At 34.0% G+C, this 21949-nt stretch overlaps 1 protein-coding gene across 1 annotated transcript in view; it reads right to left on the reverse strand.

Moving 5' to 3' along the window:
• AP3B1 (adaptor related protein complex 3 subunit beta 1) overlaps positions 1 to 21949 on the reverse strand; it is a 268218-nt gene that overhangs the window by 158632 nt on the left and 87637 nt on the right. Inside the window, exon 7 of the mRNA XM_059916615.1 lies at positions 21257 to 21439. Coding sequence (XP_059772598.1) covers positions 21257 to 21439 — 183 coding nt within the window. The remainder of the gene's footprint in view (positions 1 to 21256; positions 21440 to 21949) is intronic.

Here is a 21949-nt window from a genome sequence, read left to right on the forward strand (position 1 = left end):
CCATAGATGGTGCCAGGGCAGGTGTCCAGCACTGGGAAGCGTGGGGCTGGGACCCGTTCAAGAGATGGTTGCGAGGTGGCTCGAAGCAGCCTGGGGTGGGCCTCATGGCACAGGCCTGAGCACACAGAGCATAGGGCAGAAAAAATCTCATCCATCACTCTATTTGCTACCTTGTGTAGGTGATCCAGATCCGGTTCTGAGAAAATGGGTTTAACTATAAAATGGTAACATGAAGGATATTTGTGATAGAAATGTTCTGAATCATGATTGTATCAATGTCAATATCAAGGCTGTAATACCTTACTATAGTTTTGCAAGATGTCACCACTGGAGGAAAATGAATAAAGGTTACACCAGATCTCTCCATATTATTTCTTACAACTGCATGTGAATCTACAGTTATCTTAAAAGAGAACATTTAATTAAATAAAATTAAGGAGAAAAAAAATCAGTAACTCACTTGAAAGCAATTTGCATATATTTATTGTTAGATAACAATAAAAGAAATTATTTAAATTGTTATAGGTTAATATCACTTAATGAATTATGTTTTCCTTGTTAAGTGCTTACAGTTAAGATACAATCTGCTTAAATATCACTGAAAACACTTTTCATCAAAAAATATGACCTTTAGTTTTCTTAGAAGTAAGCATAATATTATCTGAGTGTTTTTAAATCCACAATAAAAAAAAAAATCTTAAGAAATTCTCCAAACAAAAGAAACTCACCAAATTTATGCTTTGAAAACAAAAGTCACTTTAAAAGTAATACCCATATTTAAAAGTAAACTATAAATTATAACATTTATCATCTGCTCTGAATACACAATTTAAAACAAATTACTTGGGCTTCCCTGGTGGCGCAGTGGTTGAGGATCTGCCTGCTAGTGCAGGGGACACGGGTTCGAGCCCTGGTCTGGGAAGATCCCACATGCCACGGAGCAACTGGGCCCGTGAGCCACAACTACTGAGCCTGCGCGTCTGGAGCCTGTGCCCCGCAACGGGAGGGGCCGCGATAGTGAAAGGCCCGCGCACCGCGATGAAGAGCGGTCCCCGCACCGCGATGAAGAGTGGCCCCCACTTGCCGCAACTAGAGAAAGCCCTCGCACGAACCGAAGACCCAGCACAGCCAAAAAAAATAAAAAAAATAAATAAATAAAAATAAAAAAAGTAGCTATAAAAAAAAAAAAAAAAAAAAAAAAACAACAAAAAAAAAAAAAACAAATTACTTGTCTCTTCATGCTTAAAAAAAAAAAAAGGACTACAACTGAGACATACTTTTCTATCAAGGCCAGACTTGAGGGTCTTCTCCTTTATGGAGCTTCAGACTAAACTGATTCTATTAAGTGCATTAATAAACCAATAAAATGATACACAAATAATCTCATTCTTTAAGCATAAGCACTCACCTACAATCTTTACTGAATGATAATCAAACAAATGTTCAAAATATACCTAAAACTGATAATATGATGAAATGGCTGTATTAACACAGCACTTTCCAGTTCTCCTTCTCTACTAACTCTTTATTAAAGTTCAATTACATTATTTTAATAAATATTTGTATTGTTTATTTTACTGTACAAGTATTTAGGATTATGGTAGTAATTACAGTAAAAAGATTATAAAGGAGTATTTTTTTTATTAGTATCTTTCCCACATCCAAAGACTTTACAAAGCTATTAAGTAAAACTTCTACAGATTAATGCTTCATGATATGTTTTATTAAAGATCCGTAAATTAATTCTTTCTTAACATTTAACATTAAATAAATTAGTATAATTTACTAAAATGAAAGGGATTCTTTGAAACAGTACAAAGTTTTAACAACAGGATTTTTGGATAACAAACACGAAGAACATGTTGCTTAATACCTAAAATAGTTATTGATATCAATTATTATTTCAAAGTATATTCCCCTCAAAAGAAACCTTCTCTTACACTTTTTATGAAATTTCAATTTGGTTCTATTGCTATGAGAACATCATGGCATGGCTTTTTAGATCTGGCTGCTAATTACTAACTGTATGTATACACCAACAGCATAATTCCTTTAGTTTGAACTAAAAGGAAAAAAATTTAAGGACTGATGTTTTCATGAGGTTAATGAAACAAACGAGATGAGGTTTCCACACAGGATGGAAGCCAATCTCCAATAACTTTGTATCTGAATCTGTGCCACTGCTAGCTGTTTTCTCAGGTTTTCAACCCACAGGAACAGACATTGGCCAAAACAGAATGGACGCTGGATGCAAACAGCCAGAATGGGTAATACTAGGTTGTGCCAGTTCAGTATCGGGGTTGCCTCTATGACCATGTTAAATTACTTGACCTCCCCCCCTTGTCTTAATTTACTCATTTGTAAAATGGAATAAAAGCAGTATCTATATCATGAAAGTGTTCGTAAAGATTGATTAGTTTAGTGAAGGTTATATAAGCCCTTAGTGCCTAGTGCATATTAAACACTCAAATAGTAGCTATTACCATTGCTTTTATTATTAAATTTTTTTCTAGAAACTATTACCTCACCGTAAATCAAATATCCCTAGATGCCAAATATGAAGAAAAATTTCCCCCTAAAATTATCCCTCAGAAAAGAAACTGCCTCATATTTGAGAATTTACAAAAATATCATGAGGCTTTTGTACAACTGCTTCATTTTGAACCAAAATGTACTGTTTGGGGAACTCATTACACTGAAACAACTTTAATCAATGCCAGTTATAGATGCTTAAAATAAGTCACAAACTCCAATGACAAAATGTCATTAAAAATAAGACTTGAAAGATTACTTTTTAAAAACAGGTAATACAGGATTACAGAGTTCTACTTCTAGAAATAAGCAAATTGGAATAACCCTTACAGCGAGCTAGGGAAGAAAAATGAAAGACACCTGTCTGAAGGCACTGAAAAGTTAAAAGAACAGTGATGAATTATGCAGGCAAGATCCAGAAGAAGTAGTAAACCAAGAAATCTGACTGACATTTGGAATTGTTTTTCCCCCCAAAGGATTGTTATTACATAACAAAAAGCCGAGTCGTCCAAAGAGCTTTTAGCAGATTCACAAAAATTACAGAAGCAAAAGTTGGAGGTCAGGATCCACCAAAAACAAGATTCCTAACTCTCCCTAGTCTTTGGTTTAAAATCCTGAAAGTCTATATCCTAGAGAGTAAAGATGATAAAATTAAAGCCCACCTTTCAATCATGTCAAATCTATAACTGAGGTGATTAAAGGAACTCAGATTGCTGATACCCTTACCTAGTAATATTCCACAAGCAAACCAAACCCATCATCCAAAGCTTCAAACTAGTTCAACAATGTTTCAGAAAGTAAGTAAGGAAAGAGGGAGGAAAATAGGGAAGAAAAGGCAGAGTCATTAAGGGTCAGGATATTGTTTCCATTTGGGAGGGAAAGAAGGATATTAAGTGGAAGGTGTCAAAGTAGGGGCTTCTGAAGTATAATTACCGTTTTTTAATCTGAGTACTCGTTACATTGGGGTCTTCAGTTTACAAAAATTCATGAGGCCATTTGCTTCTGACACATATACATTATCTATTTCTACTTGAATAAAAATTTTAAAATTATGCATGTAAGAAAAAAAGACAGGGAATTCCCTGGTGGCACAGTGGTTAAGAATCTGCCTGCCAATGCAGGAGACACGGGTTCGAGCCCCGGCCCGGGAAGATCCCACATGCCGTGGAGTAACTAAGCCCGTGCGCCACAACTACTGAGCCTGTGCTCTAGAACCCGTGAGCCACAACTACTGAGCCCATGTGCTGCAACAACTGAAGCCCACATGCCTAGAGCCCATGTTCCACAACAAGGGAAGCCACCTCAATGAGAATACCGCGCACCGCAACGAAGAGTAGGCCCCGCTCACCACAACTAGAGAAAGCCTGCGCAGAGCAACAAAGACCCAGCAGAGTCCCCGCCAACCCTCGAATAAATAAATAAATTAATTAATTAAATAAACAAGTAAGGTAAACAAGATATAATCAGAAGGATGTTTAGTCTGCTTAAGGATAAATACAGATAAAATAGCTTTCAAAGATGCTGAAATCTATAGAAAAAAATGTCCATTTGCTCAACTTAGTATACTAATTGTACATCATATACATAAAAAAGGAAGACGAACCAATTTTAATACAGCACCATGTGTATCTGAAAACAATATTTTAGAAATACTTTGTTTTTAATGGAACTGCTTAATTTTTTAACGTATTCTGTACCTTCTAATATATTTCTTATCTAGAAATTGATACAATGCAGTTTCAATTTACACAATACATCTATGAATTTGGAACTAAGTAGAAAGGTCTCCCCTACATAGCTGAAATAGCAGTTATGAAGACTTTAGGTATTATTCTAAGTATAAAGTTCTTATGCAGAGTATATTATGTATTTAATTTTAACCATCTATCTCCTGATACTCAGATAATATAAGGTGTAATGTAGAAAGAAAAAAATATTAAGTTATGTCTTTCATTCTCTGTCAAGGGGCTGGAAACCAGAAAACTGTTTTAGAAGTGTTTACATCAAAAAGGTTTAAAAAAATCAATTATTACACGTATTGTTTGTATTGAGCCTATAGAAATGAGGCATTATCATACCGGGGGTTTTTAATGGGTATTAATTAAAATATTTTATATTGTGGCTTATGTTGGCAATTTTTCTAAGCCTCATGGTCATTTAAGTAATGTTACCTTTACTACAATAAATTACTCATATGATTATTGCAAAGAGAACCATTTAACAGCAATCTGACTGATGTAAAAAACATTAATGAACCTGTAAAACCTGCTCTTTTGCACCTTGGAAAATGGCTGGTTCTAAAACTAAGGCAGTTAAAATAAATCTAGATCATCAGGTACTTAAAAAACAAACAAACGAAAACAACTCCCTAAGACCAAAGCTGAAAAATTTTAGCAGTAGAATGATGACAGTATTAGTTCATAACCCAAAGGATAAAATAAATATCTATGAGTCCATACTTACGTAAATAAATGACTAAAAAATAAACGTGAGAGAAAAGTCAAGTCTTCCTTACAGAAGAATTCTGAATAATAATTATGCTAATATCATGTGAATGAGTATTGGAGGCTTAAAATGTAATTTCCATGTCAGCATCCTATCCATATTCCAAGGTGATGAGCATCTCAAACAACCTATACAGAAGTAAAGATGGTTCCCTATGGATAAGTATTAAATGACTCAGAAAGGAACCCTGGTAATAATAAGGACACAAATACATAAAATCTTTGTGATGAAACTCACGAGTATAAAAAAGTTATATTTATAAATGAAGATTTTTCTGTTATTTAAAATATCAGTATGTGTAGAAAATAAAATTATATACTAGAATAAACAACTTTCTCCATCTTTCTAAAAGAGTATACATTCAAGCTGAACCAAAAAAAAAGTTTTAAATCCTCTTATTTGGAAAATGAGGACAGCTTTGCAGTTTCTTTAAAGTGAAGACAGTGTTTTAGAAATACATCCTGAATAGATATGGATGGAATTATATAATATCTTGAATTTCATATGAAATTTGGGATTGAAGTGGGAAGGGGGTTGAGTTAAAGCTGAGAGCAGCCATGAGCTGATGACTGTTGTATCTAGGTGATGTGTACATGAGGATTCATTGGACTCTGAGCCCTATCTTTGTGTATGCTTAAATTTTGTAATGGTTTAACATTTATACAGTGAGTTTGACTTCAAGATCTACTATAAAGCTACAGTAATCAAAATCAAGACAGTGTGGTACTGGTGAAAGAACAGACAAAGAGGTTAATGGTACAGAACAGGGAACCCCAAAATAGACCCACATGAATATACAGTTAACTGATTTATGACACAGGAGCAAAGTTAACACAATAGAGAAGAGATAGTCTTTTTTACAAATGGTGCTGAACATCAACATGCAAAAAAAATGAATCTAGACAGACCTACACCATTCACAAAGATTCACTCAAAAAGGATTAGAGACAAGTAAGGAACACAAAACTATAAAATTCTAGAATATAACATAGGAGAAAATCTAGATGACCTTGGATATGGTGATGACTCTTAGATACAACACCAAAGGCATGACCCATGAAAGAAATAATTGATAGGCTGAAATTCATTAAAATTAAAAATGTCTGCTCTGCAAAAGATGTCAAGACAAAGACAAGACAAGCCACAGACTTGGAGAAATATTTGGAAAAGATACATCTGATAAAGGGCTGTTATCCAAAATATACAAGGAGCTCTTAAAACTCAACAATAAGAAAGCAAACAACTCGACTAAAAAACGGGCCAAAGACTTTAACAGACAACTCACCAAAGAAGATATACAGATGGTAAATAAGCTTATGAAAAGATGTTCAACATCATATGTAATTAGGGAAATGCAAATTAAAACAAGATACGGGGACTTCCCTGGTGGTCCGGTGGTAAAGAATCCACCTTCTAATGCAGGGGACGCGGGGTCAATCCCTGGTCGGGGAACTAAGATCCCACATGCTGCAGGGAAACTAAGCCCATGTGCCGCAACTACTGAACTAGCACGCCACAACGGAAGAGACCGCATGCTGCAACTAAGACCTGGCGCAGCCAAAAAATAATAATAAATAAATATTTTTTTAAAAAAAGATACAACTACACACCTATTAGAATGGCCAAACTCCAGGACACTGACAACACTAAATGTTGGCAAGAATGTGGAGCAAAAGGAACTCTCATTCATTGCCAGTGGGGACACAAAACAGTACAGCCACTATGAAAGACAATTGGGCAGCTTCTTACAAAATTAAATATACTCTTATCAAATAGTCTAGTAATCAGAGTCCTTGGTTTATACCAAAATGAGTCCACACAAAAACCTGCACAAGGTTTATAGCAGCTTTATTCATATTTGCCAATTTATAGAGGCAAACAAGATATCCTTCAGCAGGTGAATGGATGAATAAACTGTGGTACATCTAGACAATGGAATGTTATTTGGCCCTAAAAAGAAATGAGCTATAGAGACTTGAAAAGACACGGAGCATCCTTAAATGCATATTACTAAGGCAAAGAACTGAAAAAGGAAAACTATGGAGATAGTAAAAAGACTAGTGATTGGCAGGATTTGTAGGGGAAAGAGGAATGAATAGGCAGTACATAGAGGATTTTTAGGGCAGTGAAACTATTTTGTTAAGATATCACAATGGTGGAGGCATGTCATTATACATTTGTCAAAACCGACAGAATGAACCCCACCAAGAGCAAACCTCAGTGTAAACTATGGACTTCAGGTGATAATGATGTATTAACATACGTTCATTGACTGTAATAAATGTACTACTGTGGTGAAGGATGTTGACAGTCAGGAGGTGGGTGGGGGCAGGGAGTATATGGGAACTCCCTGCATTTTCCACCCTATTTTGTTATGAACCTAAAACTTCTCTAAAAAAAAAAATTAAAACAAATTTTTAAAAGAAACAGTGGGTTTAATATACCTGAGCTATTTCATATGAAAATAGGTCTCCCTCCACTCATGTGTACTGATCACCCCAAACACTAAAATAAAAACATTAGAATAAAATTAGCTTTTCACCTTGCTCTAAAACATTCACTTTCGGTAAGAGAAATGTTGTTACATTAAATATAAGCTCTATGAAGTCCCAAAAAATTACCTTTTATTTCATAAAGCATATTTTGGAAAGGCATAGTTTATAAGCTTTATTCTTCATCCTGCCACCTCTTTTATTTTATTACCGTGGTGTTTGTTGTAGTCGAGAAAAAGACACTGAATGTACCCACTTGTCTTATGAATTCCAAGACAGTCTGGAGGGCACTAGTACCAACTTAAGATTTGTACCAGGACAATACCATGTCTGTTATCTTCTGTGGACACAGACTACTTAAAAGGTACACAGGGGAATACATCATGACATTGTCATGCCATAAGATACTCATATTAGCAAGCTTGGGCTACTATAACAAAATACCATAGACGGGGTGGCTTAAACAACAATTTTTCACAGTTTTGAAGGCTGGGAAGTCCAAGATCAAGGTGTTGGCAGACTCGGTTCCTGGTGAGAACCCACTTCCTAGCTTGCAGCTGGCTGCCTTCTCGCTATGTCTTCACATGGGCAGAGAAAGAGAAAGGAAGCAAGCTCTCTGGTGTGTCGTCTTATAAGGGCACTATTCCCATGACGACAATCCCACACTCATCAATTCACTGAAACCTAATTACTTCCCAAAGTGCCTACCTCCAAATACCATCACATTGGGAGTTAGGACTTCAACATGTGGATTTCAGAGGACATAAACATTCACTGCTATGGTATCCATAGATACCATAGCAGTGTATTGGTGGTCCATCTCTCTGACATTGGGTTAGATTTCCCTGACAAGACCAGAGTGGGTAGGTGATTGACAATATCATAAACAATTAAATTATTCAGTATGGATAGCACATGTTTACTTTTTTTAAAAAAGTCATGTTTAATAAATTTTTCTCAAAAAAAGGTCTCTTTCCCCCCTGATTAGGCCTATGTAAAACAACACATTATATGCATACTGGTTTGAGACATTTTTTCCTTCCATGAGGTAACTGCTATGCTCTTCACTTTACATGTTTTATACTACAGCCCAGTGACCACTATACCACACAGGTGGAAGTATGGGTTTGAGGATCATTGAACACTGAATCTCTCCCAATACATCACAATTATGGAAACACCTGTGCCCAGTAACTTTGAGTTGAGCCACTCTGAAAATTCAGAGTGCTCAATTGCCCACGACACTTCTCATTTCTTATGACTATATGTTCAGCACCAATATACAGGCAATAAGCTTTCCGAATGCAGTGGTTTCCAAATTTTGTTACTGAGAAATCTGAAGAATCTACATAAGGTATTTTTTCATGTTTCTCTGAAGTAAAATATACTCATGACACAAGTTGATCTTAGGTCTAAGAGTTCTAAGACATGAGAAAGAAGGGTCCCAGTCATTTGAAAACTAATCTCAATCTAATTACAGGGATAAATAAGAACTGTTTTTTGTTAAGCAGAATGCATTTTAGAGTGGTTCTCACTCAGTCATAAACTATAAAATAAAATTAAGCCTAACCTAGGTAGAACTAATCATAATTCCTCACGTATTCACTCCCTCCTTACCTAAACCCCTGAAATAAAGATAATGTATTAAAGAAGTAAGTGTCTATTGATTTGAAATTGATAAATTTAATTACCCTTTAGGACATTAAAAAAAAGAGGTCAGAGGGTTAGAGCAGAGGTTTTAAAATATTGGTGGACATTCATGGGGGAGGGGATAAAGCAGTAGTTTGTTTTAATCTTAGGGTGAACTCTAATAGTTAAATAGAAAAAACAAAAGCAAAAATCTGTACTCTAGATAAAGTGGGGGTAGGAAACTAGGGCTCCAAGAAACAACAGTTTAAAATTTTTAAAAAGCAAATAATCTATGTTATGAAAAACTTTTCATATAAAACATAAAATTTTGTAAAGGGACTGTTTCTTCTTCATTAATCCCAAAATATTTATATATCTAAATTAAATAATGTCCTTTGAGTCACTAGAAAAACATATATAAACAAGTTGTTTTAAAGATAATATGAGGATACCTACTAGAAGATAAAGCTAAAAGTTAGAAGTAGTTGCATCTGGAGAGTAGGAACTGGAGGTGTGAAAAGGAAGGACATATATTTACTATACATCCCAGTAATTCCACTCCTAGAGAAATGAAAACATTTTATGTCCAAACAAAGACTTGTGGCACTGGAGGCCAAGGTCACAGCTCCATGGATGTACAGAAAAGTTCAGAGTTTAAGCATAAGCAAGTACAATCTTTACCGAGAAGACCCAGCAACAGATAGATAGATAGATAGATGTATATATATGTAACATCTTGTGTATGTTACAGAATTTTTATGTTAAAGAAATTAAGAGAAAAAAGTTTAATTTTTAATATTTACCTACATATATATCATTTCTATCATTCTTTATTCCTTTCTATAGTTATAAATTACCATCTATTATCATTTCTCTTCAACCTAAACAACTTCTTGCAGTATCTCTTGTAATACGGTTCTACATATGAATTTTTCAATTTAGTTCGTCTGAAAATGCCTTCATTCCATCTTTATTTTTGAAGAATGGTTTTGTTCAATATAGAATTCTCTGTTGACAGATTTCTCTCAACAATTTAAAGATGATATTCCATTGTTTCCTAGACTCCTTTGTTTCTTATCAGCAGTTAGACATAATCATTGTTTCTCTGTATATAATGCATTGTTTATCTGTCTGCTTTCAAGGTTTTCTCTTTCCCCTTTGATTTCAAAAGTTTGACTATGATGTACATAGGTGTGACATTTTAATATTTTGCCTGGGAATTTGATGTGTTTCCTGGATCTGTATACTTGTTTTGTTCCCCCCTTAAACCAAACTTGAAATTTTTTTAGCTTTTATTTCTTCAGGTATTATTTCTACTCCATTCACCCTTTTCTCTCATTTTGGGACTTAAATTACAAGTATTTTATTCTGTTTCATATTGTTCCACATGGCTCTGAGACTGTTCACTTTTCTTCACTTGTTTTTCTCTTTGTTCTTCAGAATGAATAATTTCTATTAATCTATCTTCAGGTTTCTTAACACTTTTACAGCCTCTTCCTGGCTATTAAGCCTATCTAGCTTATTTTTCATTTAATCATTGTATTTTTCAGCCCTAGAATTTCCATTTCATTCTTTCTTATAGTGTCTTTCCTGTTAAGATTCATTTATTCAATCAATACAACTATGTTGCTTTGTAATATTTTTGCCATATATATAATAGCTGCATTATTTGTCTGGTAATTGCCTCTTCTTGATTATCTTTCTATTGCCTACTTTTTCTCTTCAGCATTAGTTATTTTTTTGTTTCTCATGTCTGCTAATTTTTTCAAATTGTATTCTGAATATTATCAACCATACACTATAAATTCTTCCTTGTGTTGCATTCCTCTGAAGTGTATTAATATTTGTTATAGCAGGCATTTTACTGGTTTCAAACTCCAAACTCTGTGTATCCTAATATGACCAGCAAGTGAAATCTCCGATTAGTTTCCAGTTGCTGCTTTTTTTTGCTAGACACACTGGAGTCTTCTCCACACATGTAGAGTTGGTCAGCCAATGATTTGAATGGTGTTTACATGCATTTCCAGGGGTGCACCCTCCTGTGGTTCCCACACCTTTCTGGAATTTCCCCCCAAACGTTTTAGGTATTCTGCCAGCCTTGAAGTCTGTTCTCTAATACCTAGGTAAGTGAGGCTGTAACTTTTTCCATTTTTATATGGGACAGGGGAATTCCACCAGGCAAAAACCTGCAATCTCACACCTTGAAATTTCAGTCCTTCATGTGCAGAGTCCTCTCTAGTTTTGCCTACTTTTGATCATCCTATAGTACACCTTTAGCTGCTGGTTTTCAAAATAATTTCCCAGAGAGTTAATCTGATCAAGGTATTCCATCAACGGAAGCTGAAACTGTAAGTCCATGAAGTACATCTCAGCCGCAGGTCAGATGTCTTCAGGCTTTTTATGTGAAAGTAAACCTTTCTCATACACCCTTCTACACCCCACTTTCCTCATATTTCCCATTACTTCACATTAGCCAGAACTGTGTTATATGCCCATTCCTAAACCTATCACCTACAAGGGGAATGTAATTAACATTAACTAGACTAGTTTAGGCTGGGAAGCAACATGGCTTCTGCAAAGACACCTGGGTGCTCAATCCCTGTAGAAAATCTGTCTGCAAGGAAGAAGACCTTTTTGCATAGGGGCTGTCTGCTGGAGACAATCGACAGTGTCTGCCACATTCTCTATACCACCTAGACAACAATGCACTAGCAGAATCTGTCTGACGTAACCATTTTGGAACTCTGGCGTCTATCGAAGGCTTGCAACTTCCAGTAGGACTGCAGTAATTTTAAGATATGTATCAGAAACTTAAAGTCTTGTATATATGCAGCTAAATGAATAATAGAATAGAATAAAATTGACTGTTTTAAATTACCACATTATTAGATTACATAAAATCATAATCTCTTCTGAGATGAATATAGAAAACTACTAAGCAGCAAAATCACAAATTTAAAAATTAAATAACTGACTTGTCAGAAGATAAATTCAATATTAATCATATTTACTCCTTTAAGCTAGAGTAATAAGACTAACACAGAGAAAAATATAAGGAAATAAATGGACTATAAGGTCAAGAGAAAACAATGATATAAATATCCATGACAGAATGCCAAGGAGAAAAGCACAGTGGAAAAAGGACAGACATCAGAGTAGGGCAGCAGAATGCATCACATTTCTTAACGTCTTAAGCTCTAAGTTTCTCCTCCTAAAATTCATTTAGTACACGTTAAAATTCATAAAATACTTTTAATACTGTGAACATTTTGGGGCTACTAGGTAAATATGGTGAGAGAAAGATAGAAAACAGAGTTTCTTTCCCCAATATAAATAATACGTGGAAAATAAAAGATTAAAACTAGCAAAAATAAGTCAGTAGAGAAAGAAACAAGAAGAGGGTCACAATCTAATGGCATAAACTTTTTTAAAAGTTTTTTTAAAAAGAAAAGACTCTAGAAAAACATATTCCTCACTTCTTGAGACTGTTCATGATTAACCCTCGCCTGCTAGACAGAAGAAAATTGAGGGGTTATTCTTACCTTTCATCCTACTTGGGGTGGGGGGGGGGGTGGGCTGGTGAGGGAGGTTGGCAGTGGAAACAGGTAGTGAGGAGAAGCAGGTGGGAAAGTAAACAACAAGCCCATCTCTCTCTGAAAGAACTGATGACTCTGGGGCAACACTGCCCAAGAGAAACATCTGTGATATCGGAAACATTTTATATCACACTATCCAATACAGTAGGCACTAGACTACTGAACACTTAATGTGGGGCCAGTGCAACTGAGGAAGTGATTTTCAATTTCAGTTAATTTAAGTTTAAATAGCCACATGTGGCTAGCAATTACCATATTGGACAGGAGAATTCTTGGGTTAAACAATGAATAAACAAGAACAATTTAAAGGTCAAGAAAACTTCTCCATAGGAACATAGTAGGTGGCATCAATGTCACTACAGGACGTTTAAGAAAGTTCCCGAAGAAGTGCTCAAGTATTCTAAAAACGACATCCATCTCTGCTAAGACTGAATTTACTATCCCACAAATTACTCCTTTCCCCAAATGCCATAAGGCTACTAAAACAAAAAGGAATAAGGCACAAAATACCCACAATCAGATTGAAATTGAGAGGAAGAAACAAACTGTCTTTAGGTGTGCTAGGACAGAATTAAGAAGTCACACTATATCAGAACAAATAAAATGTCTATACCAGCACTTCCCAAGTAGTTGCAATATGAAAAGAGCATAATAACTGTGCAATACATTCACAGCACAAAAGGGGGAAAAAGAAAAAAACATGCAAAAAACAAAGAAATCCTTCTGGAAGAAAATCCTCCATATATCAAAAGAAATTCTCCAGCAAGTTACTAAGAACATGAACTCAAAAAAACCACATGTTCAAACCACAGAATAAAGGAAATATAAGATTTAAACCTGAGTAAAGAAACTTAAAGATGAAAGCTGTATCATTACCAAATTAAATAAAAACTATAAATAACAGATTAGATCACTGAAAATCAAATTACTGACAGAAAAAAAAAAAAAGATGAGATAAAGGAATGCAAATAAAAAGACAAACATTAAAGCAATTTTTTAAAGAGGTGACAGATACAGTAGACAAAGATTATAAAATAGAATAATTGGTATTCCTGAAGCATATAATTGACAAATGGAGTAAGAAAAAAAGTTTGAATATCAAATTAAAAAATTCAAACATAGGGCTTCCCTGGTGGCGCAGTGGTTGAGAGTCCGCCTGCCGATGCGGGGGACGCGGGTTCGAGCCCTGGTCCGGGAGGATCCCACATGCCGCGGGGCAACTGGGCCCATGAGCCACAACTACTGAGCCTGCGCGTCTGGAGCCTGTGCTCCGCAACAAGAGAGGCCGCGACAGTGAGAGGCCCGCGCACCGCGATGAAGAGTGGCCCCCGCTTGCCGCAACTGGAGAAAGCCCTCGCACAGAAACGAAGACCCAACACTGCCAAAAATAAATAAATAAATAATTCCCATTTAAAAAAAAAAAAAATTCAAACATAAAAGGCAATTCCCTAAAATAAAGGAAGAAGTGAATATACAGAGCATATAGAATGATCCACACTGAGAGGCAACCTTGCTAATCTTCAAAATATTTTAAGAAAAAAAAAAAACAACAGATTTTTGAGGATACAAACAAAAAAATCAAGTTACCTGCAGAAAAGAAAAATCTGTGGCTACAGAGCTCTCAAAAGGTACCCCAACATATTATATCCAACCAAGAAGTCAAGTGTAAAAGTAGCAAGACCTTTCAAACATATAAGACCTAAGAGAATACTGATCCAAGAGTCCAGGCAAAATATCAAGTGTGAGAGTGACACTGCAAAGTCTCGAAATTTTATCTCTAATCTACCCATTCTTAAGAAGGTCCTGGAAGATGTTCTCCATCCAGGAAGACCAAAAAAGAAGACACTAGGGAGACGATGGCCTAAGAAAAAGAGGATTTAACACAGAAAAGAGAAGAAATTATGTTCCAGAACAACAGCTGTGTAGCAAGCCTAGCAAGCAATCAGGTTAGAAAAGGAGGGTAAAGCCTCCAGGAGAATGTCTCCTGGAAGAGTATGAAGTTATTGAAATACTGGATATATGACAACAGTACTAACTAGGACTGTGTTCAACTATATATAACAGAAATATCAAGTTATCCATAAGGAGAACATTTTTTTTTCTCAGTACCATCCACTTTCAGAGTGTAGCTTCATCCTCATGCCTGCAAAATGGCTGCTGTACCTCTAATCATCACACATACATTCCAAGAAGAAACAATGAAAAAAGGCAAAGGGTAAAATATATATGTCAAGTAAGCCTGTCAGAAAAATAATAGCTTTCCTAGAATCTCAGCCAGAATATTTCTACAACTATCTCAATTTCTACCACTGGGTCACATAGCCATTTCCGACTCCAAGGGTGTTTGAGGAAGTTGGTTATTTTTAACTAGACTTATCATTACTCTGAACAAAAATCAGGATTCTGTTATTTAAAAAGTGGAGTTGGAGAACTGATATTAGGTAGGCAACTAGTAGTATCTCAACAACTGCATATAAAATAATATTTGGAGAGGATTTAATTTTCTGATGGAGAATTTGGAGTGCTTTGTAATAGTGACATGATAAAGTAGGCAAATTAAAAATGAGGCAATTTTTGATTCCAGGAAGAACTTAAAGTTCCACAAGAAAGGAGATGAAAATGTTACTATACAGCATAAATAATATTCATAGTCATAATTAAATGAACAATAAACACTGGTTGAAAAATTGTAATACAATTATATTGCAAAGATGGAACAGGGAAAATGGAAGCATATGGTAATACAATAGAAGAATGCCAAATCCTCCATTTCTATAATTGGAAGTCATGTCTAAAATTGATAAATCAAGAAACAGCAATATATGTATATTACTTAGAAATGGAGAAAGTTAAATGCACACACATACACAAAAGCCTAAAAGAATTTGAAGGAGCTAATTCAGGTATGGGAAAAGGTGGGATAGGAAAATGTTGTTTCTTATAAGCCTGTATTATTTAACTTCTTTTTTTTAACCACATACATGTTACTTGAATAAAATTTTAAATGTTTCTTTAGAAAAGAAACTAAGTTTAAAAAACCCAATCAAAAATAAACTATAAACAACAAAAAGAATAAGCAATCTTTAAGATAAATGCTCCATAACCAATGCAGGGAGCAGAGAACTCATTTCAATATCAGCATATGGTCCATAGTTTCCCATGAAACTGCACACTGAACCCTTCCTTCATCAATAGTTGCCTGAAAGAGTGAGCTAAAAACTTTATTTGCATTGTAAAGCACGAATTCTACCACAACTCTTCACTATTTTGTTTTTTAAAAATTCCGCAGAATAGCAAGTAAGATTCAAAAATAGCCCATTAGTAAGACAAAATACAAAATTTATTTTAGAAAGAAAATTAACCCGTAAAGAAAATTAAAAAAATAAAAAATAATCTCTAACACTTGGGTCCTCTAAAACAGGGCCTGGATGTGGAGTTTCGAGTCTATTCCCAAAATATTTTTGTACTTGCAGAAAATTGCTAATCAAGAAGTATGTACATGAATTTTGTGTTCTGATGGGTTCTTATTTTATAGCTACCCTTGAAAAACTTAAGAAACGTATCTTAAAAATACCTGAAACAAAATTGTAAACTTGGAAATTTCTTACACCTATATAAGGTTTTATAATTGAAATACAGATACAATGAGAGGAAGAAAAGTAAAATCATCATTTTCAATTTCAAAATGGCATACATATTCCCACCAGAATGTTATTACCTAGATTCATATGCTAAAAAGTAACTGTGAACGTAGAGAATTTTAAGTTCTAAATTAGTGAAGTAAAATATTTTGATAATTCTTGCAAAACCATCACGTCCTAGAGAAAGTTCAACTTTAATTCATAAAATTAAAGACATTCTTGTCAGGCCCAGTTTCACTTCAGTTTATAATTAATGCCACTAATGTTTTTTTCAATCACTCTTAAAATTTACTTGGTTTTTTTATAACATTTATTTTAAAAAATCTATTACTTCTACAAAAGCAACTTTAGACTTAGAGACTTACATTTAGGCTTCAAGTATTCTCCTACAATAGGCTTGAATGATACAAAGAAAACATTTAAGTAATTTTATATCCTTGAAAATTATACAAAGTTGACCTAGAATTAAAAAAAAGCCACTTGGACTGCAAAGAGTAAGGTAAATTTAAGAAAATAAAAATGCAAATACGCATTTTAGCAGTCTCTTGAATTTATTAACCTAAAAGGTTTAATTTCCATTTTCCTGCATCAGCTGTATTTATAAAATGTCGTGCCCTATAAACACGCTGTTATTTTCTATAGTCAAGCACCCTCTTAACAAATCTTCTCATTAATATGTAAATTCAAAGTCAATCGGTCTTCTCCCTGACAGCCCCATGAATTCCTAGTGCACTGTATAATCGGCTTTGACTTGGCATCCACTATTTATCATCAAAGATGTCAGTTAGAAAAATTATGGAAAATGCACTGCAATTGATATGACTGCAATCTACTTTGTCAACACTTAATTGTTCCTCAAATCATACATTTACATATAAACAGGCTAAGTACTGATCTATAATGATGCAAATAAACTAAATTAAAAATCGCTTCTGCCCCTGAAGAAGCTTGTTTGTATATGATGTGTTCATTTGAGGACTTACTGACAAAAGCATGTATATCAGCTCATCTCAAAAAGTACTTCTACTAATTTTCAATTCCTCAAAAAAACAATTTTGCTACCCTTCAAGCGTATGAACACAAACAAATGTTTTAAAGAATTCAATGAGAAACATAATTTTTCTCTTTGAAAAGCAAATGTAATTATGGTTGTTAGCTAATTGCAATGTCTGAGCACTAAGGATTGGGGAGGGGGCTTCAAAATTAGCTTTGACTAGAACACGATAAGCAAACACTCAGAAACTTATTAAAGTGAGCAAAAATATATTTTAATTTAAAAGTTACGAGTGAACAGATATAAAGGAAAGAATGTTGACCTAGGGATGAGATTATTCTGTTTATATTTCTGGCTCCACATTTTATAAGCAATATTATCTTAGGTGAGTAATTAAAATCTATACATCTCAGTTTTGTCACCTATAAAATGGGTATAATAATTCCCACTGCCCTATCTCAAATAAAATAGAACATAAGAAACTACACCAAAATAATAATTTGCTAAATATTAAGTATCACAGTATTACTCTTCACATTTTCTTAGTACTTAAAAAGAGAAACCTCTTGATTTTAATGAATTTGGTATTTATTATTTTAGGTAACTTTTAAGTCAATGAATTATTTTAGTGAGTTTTCTCACTCGTAAATCCTTTCACTTCAAGGTAAATGGCTCTTTATACATCATAAAATGGTGTTTACATAGCATTTATGCAAGTGACTTCTGCCTTATGCAAAGAGATGGGATGCTAGAATGAACACCCTTCTATTCTGCTAATTCTGTGAAAAAAACACATTCAAGTGTTGATGATTAAGAGACATAAAAGGATATTAACAACTCAGCACTAACTCTGCTGGAGTACTGTTCCAATTTCTTTCTGTTCTATAATACTTTAACAGTCCTTTACTCCATCATATGCTTTTTACAACATGAGAAGTGAAGAATGAAAGCAGATATAAATGCTGAATACTTCTCAGTTTCTTCCAGGTATGGTCAAATTTTGCTTTAGAAATTGGCAAACTGAATCATAAAGTTGAAATCACCCTGCCTAGTCCTAAAAAGTTGGATGCAACTTGAAGTCTAGGCCAAAAAGTCCCCAAGACTATAAGTGGCTGGACTGCTCATTCAAAAGTTTCTCCGTTAAACAGAATTACAGCTAGTCACAGAGATGGGTTAACTGAAAGAGTGAGCATGGACATAGTCTAAATTATGATAATCCACTTGAACTTTCATTTTATAAAATATATTTGTACCAAAAGTCTTACATCTTTGACAATCCCTTACTTCTAACACTACAATAAAGGATGACACTTTCAAATCTTTCCCGCTGGTACTTAACAGAACACATGTATACAAGGAGACACAAGCCTGTTTTCCTGATTATTTTGGAGTCAACCGATATCATTTTTTTAAATAGCTTTACTGGAGTCCGATATCATTTTAAATCAATAAATAAAGTGAAATGTATTATTCAAAGTAAAATTTATAACCACCAAAACAAGTGAAATTCAGTGGTTGCCAGTAATTGTCTCTAAGGGGTCAACCAAGAGTTATGAGAAGGAAGACTTATTTTTTATTTCACCATGTGCTTGAATTGCTTCTATAACTAAAAAAAAAAAATACATATGATTATAGTTAGCTACACCCTTATAAATTTTCTATTGAAGTGGTTTTCTTTCTTTTCCTTCCTTAAGCCAAGGCATCTTTCTCAAAGGGAAATCATATGCAAAGCTGCCTATGAAAGGCAAGCAAAGGTGAAGCTGCTCCGTTGGAATGGTGGCAAGAGCCAGAGAGTTGCACACTCTGAGAGCGCCACTGCCCCCCGTGGTTGCTCCTGCGGCAGTGCTAGCTTCCTGAGGACAGAGCTGCGCACTTGGAAACCACAAAATTAGTCTACTAACCACATAATTTAGAATAATGCCAAAGTCAGATTGCAAATAAATGGCAAAGATAAGAAATGATTTAGCACAATTCCAGTGTACCCAGGACAATGATCAGACTTCATCTCGTGTTTGTAAAAATTAATGTTCACAGAGTTACATGTGAAAACACAAAGAATGCATTAGAGTACCAATTTTAAAAATTATCTGTCGAAAGAATAAATATATATGGTAGTGTAGAATTTAACCTTCCTGCTTTGTGCATAGCTTTAAAAACTAATTTTATCTAAAATAAGATGAAACAAAATTCAAGGAACAGAAACACAAACAAAGTACAAAAACAGAGATTTTAAAGTCTACTTTTAGAAGATAAGGAAAGGAAAATACATTTTTTAAACTCCAGTTTCTATATAATGATAAAGCAGGGATCACTTGCATACAGCTACTGAAAATGATTTGATGATGACAGGAGAGTAAAATTAAAAATTTTAAATAGAGACAGTGGCTAGATAACATAAAATTACCTATAATCTTACACAATAGGAAAAAAATATATCTGAATAGCATTCTGGAAAGGAACTGGCTGAAATCAAACAGATAGCTATTAGCAACAAAAATCTCTCTTCAAAGTTACCACTGACACAAAAGGGTCAAGACACTTGCAGCATGGACATGTTGCTTAATCCAACAAAAGTGCCATCAAAAGTTTACTTCATTCAATGATAAAATTTCATCAATCTAGGAGCCCTATGTGGCATCAGACTTTTACATACTAATATTTTAAAACATACTTTGAATTTTAAGTAGAATAACCCAATCACTTTTTAAATACTAAAATTAAGATAGAGTCAATATTACAGATAGCCTTCTGGATAAAGATATATTTTTAAATTTTTAAATACTTTTTAATACTAACAATACTTAGTAAATGCAGAAAACATTGATGAATATTTTAAACATTTAAACTCCTTAAATATCTGAAAACTTGACATGTCACCTAAAGCAAGAATTATGAACATTTTTCCATTTTATATACATTTTTCTCTCACTTTAATATTATTTCTAATTAACAAAAGCAATTAGTACTGAACACTCAATCCAAGCCTATTCATAAGTTTGTATAAAAAACACTATTACATAATTGGGAGATATCTAGTCTTTTACTTTCTATACTGCTTTTAAAATCTATAATACTGCTTTTTAAAAAGACAAAAAAGAAATATCACAAGATTAGAATGAATGAGAGTGCTATTCTTGTAATATTTAATGATTTCTTTAAACAACTTAAAGCTTACACTTAAATCTTATATATACACTGAGAGATCTCTATTGCAAACTGTAATAAAGCTTTCTAAATTGTTAATATAATGAAAAGAATAAGGTATGCTTCTAATGTTAATCTGCACAAAGAAAACAAGTAACTTCACTGTAAGGTATACTTAATTATTAATTTTACTAAAATTCTACCAGCTTAAGTGAAAAAGTAAAACAAACATATTTTAGAAATTTAAAACTACAAAAAAGTAGTTTAAAAGTTCAACAATAATTTATCTGTAAAGGTGAGAAATTATCTTAGGTATAAATTCACATATGTTAGAGTCACATTACCTACTTCACAAGTGAGTACCTGGAACAGCTGGGTCTCAAAGGTGTGAAGCTGACTAATAACCAAAAATATCCATGATCTGGCAATGTCACTGCAAACACTGTATCATGCTGCTGCTCCTAACAAGGCGTTCTTGCCAGGCCTCATACTAAAAGTTTATACACTATGCCATTAAATATGCGTCAATCAGTGCCAAAACAACCAACAATTATCCTTTCATTTATATTGGTTTCCTGCTTTCCAAAAGAACATGAGAAAAATTAGTCCTCCTTAAACATGCAGATTTCTATATTTCTCTACTCTTAATTTTTTGTACACATTTTAAAAAACTCATCCATTTTCTTAGTATAATTTTTAAGTGTAAGATTATTCAACACTTACCTCTTTCCAAGGACTGACAAACTGTGTACGAGCATATCGAGTTAGCATGTGGATTATGACAACCTGCCCCCACTCTTCTACATCAACTAGTAAATTACATAGCTTGCGGTAATTCTTGTGAATGAGATCTATTCTATCCGGGCATACTTCTTCAAAAGCCATGACAACACTGCCAGCCACCAACTAGAAAAGAAAGAAATAGTAACTCATTAAAAAATGTTTTCCTTCCATCAAAGATTCCACTCAGACATTATAGAGACACAATCAGTGTTATGGCAATCAATATTAAAAGTATTCAGTCATTTGATTAATAAAATGTTCATGTTTGAATAACAAATTTTGAAGAGTCACTCCCTCAAAGAATAACTTTGATAGCTGTAACATGTCTGAAAAACGAATACTTTTCTAAAGTATTTGAATTAGAAGTATTAGCATTAAAAAATCATAATATTTTTTATCTCATCACGTTAAATTTCAATAAATTGTTCACATATGGATTAGACATATTAATCATGCACAGTTTTCATTTTTAAGGCTTACCTGAACTCTAAGGATTCATTATTTAGTACAATAACAAGGACCGTATCATGTCAGTTTAAAATGAGAATGACAACAATTCCACAATGAACTTATCTTAAAGCGTGTGAGGACCTCATAAATGTCTTTAGTATAAAAATACTTTCGAATCTTACA

The sequence above is a fragment of the Balaenoptera ricei genome, chromosome 3 (assembly GCF_028023285.1).
Source record: "Balaenoptera ricei isolate mBalRic1 chromosome 3, mBalRic1.hap2, whole genome shotgun sequence".
Taxonomy (NCBI): Eukaryota; Metazoa; Chordata; class Mammalia; order Artiodactyla; family Balaenopteridae; genus Balaenoptera; species Balaenoptera ricei.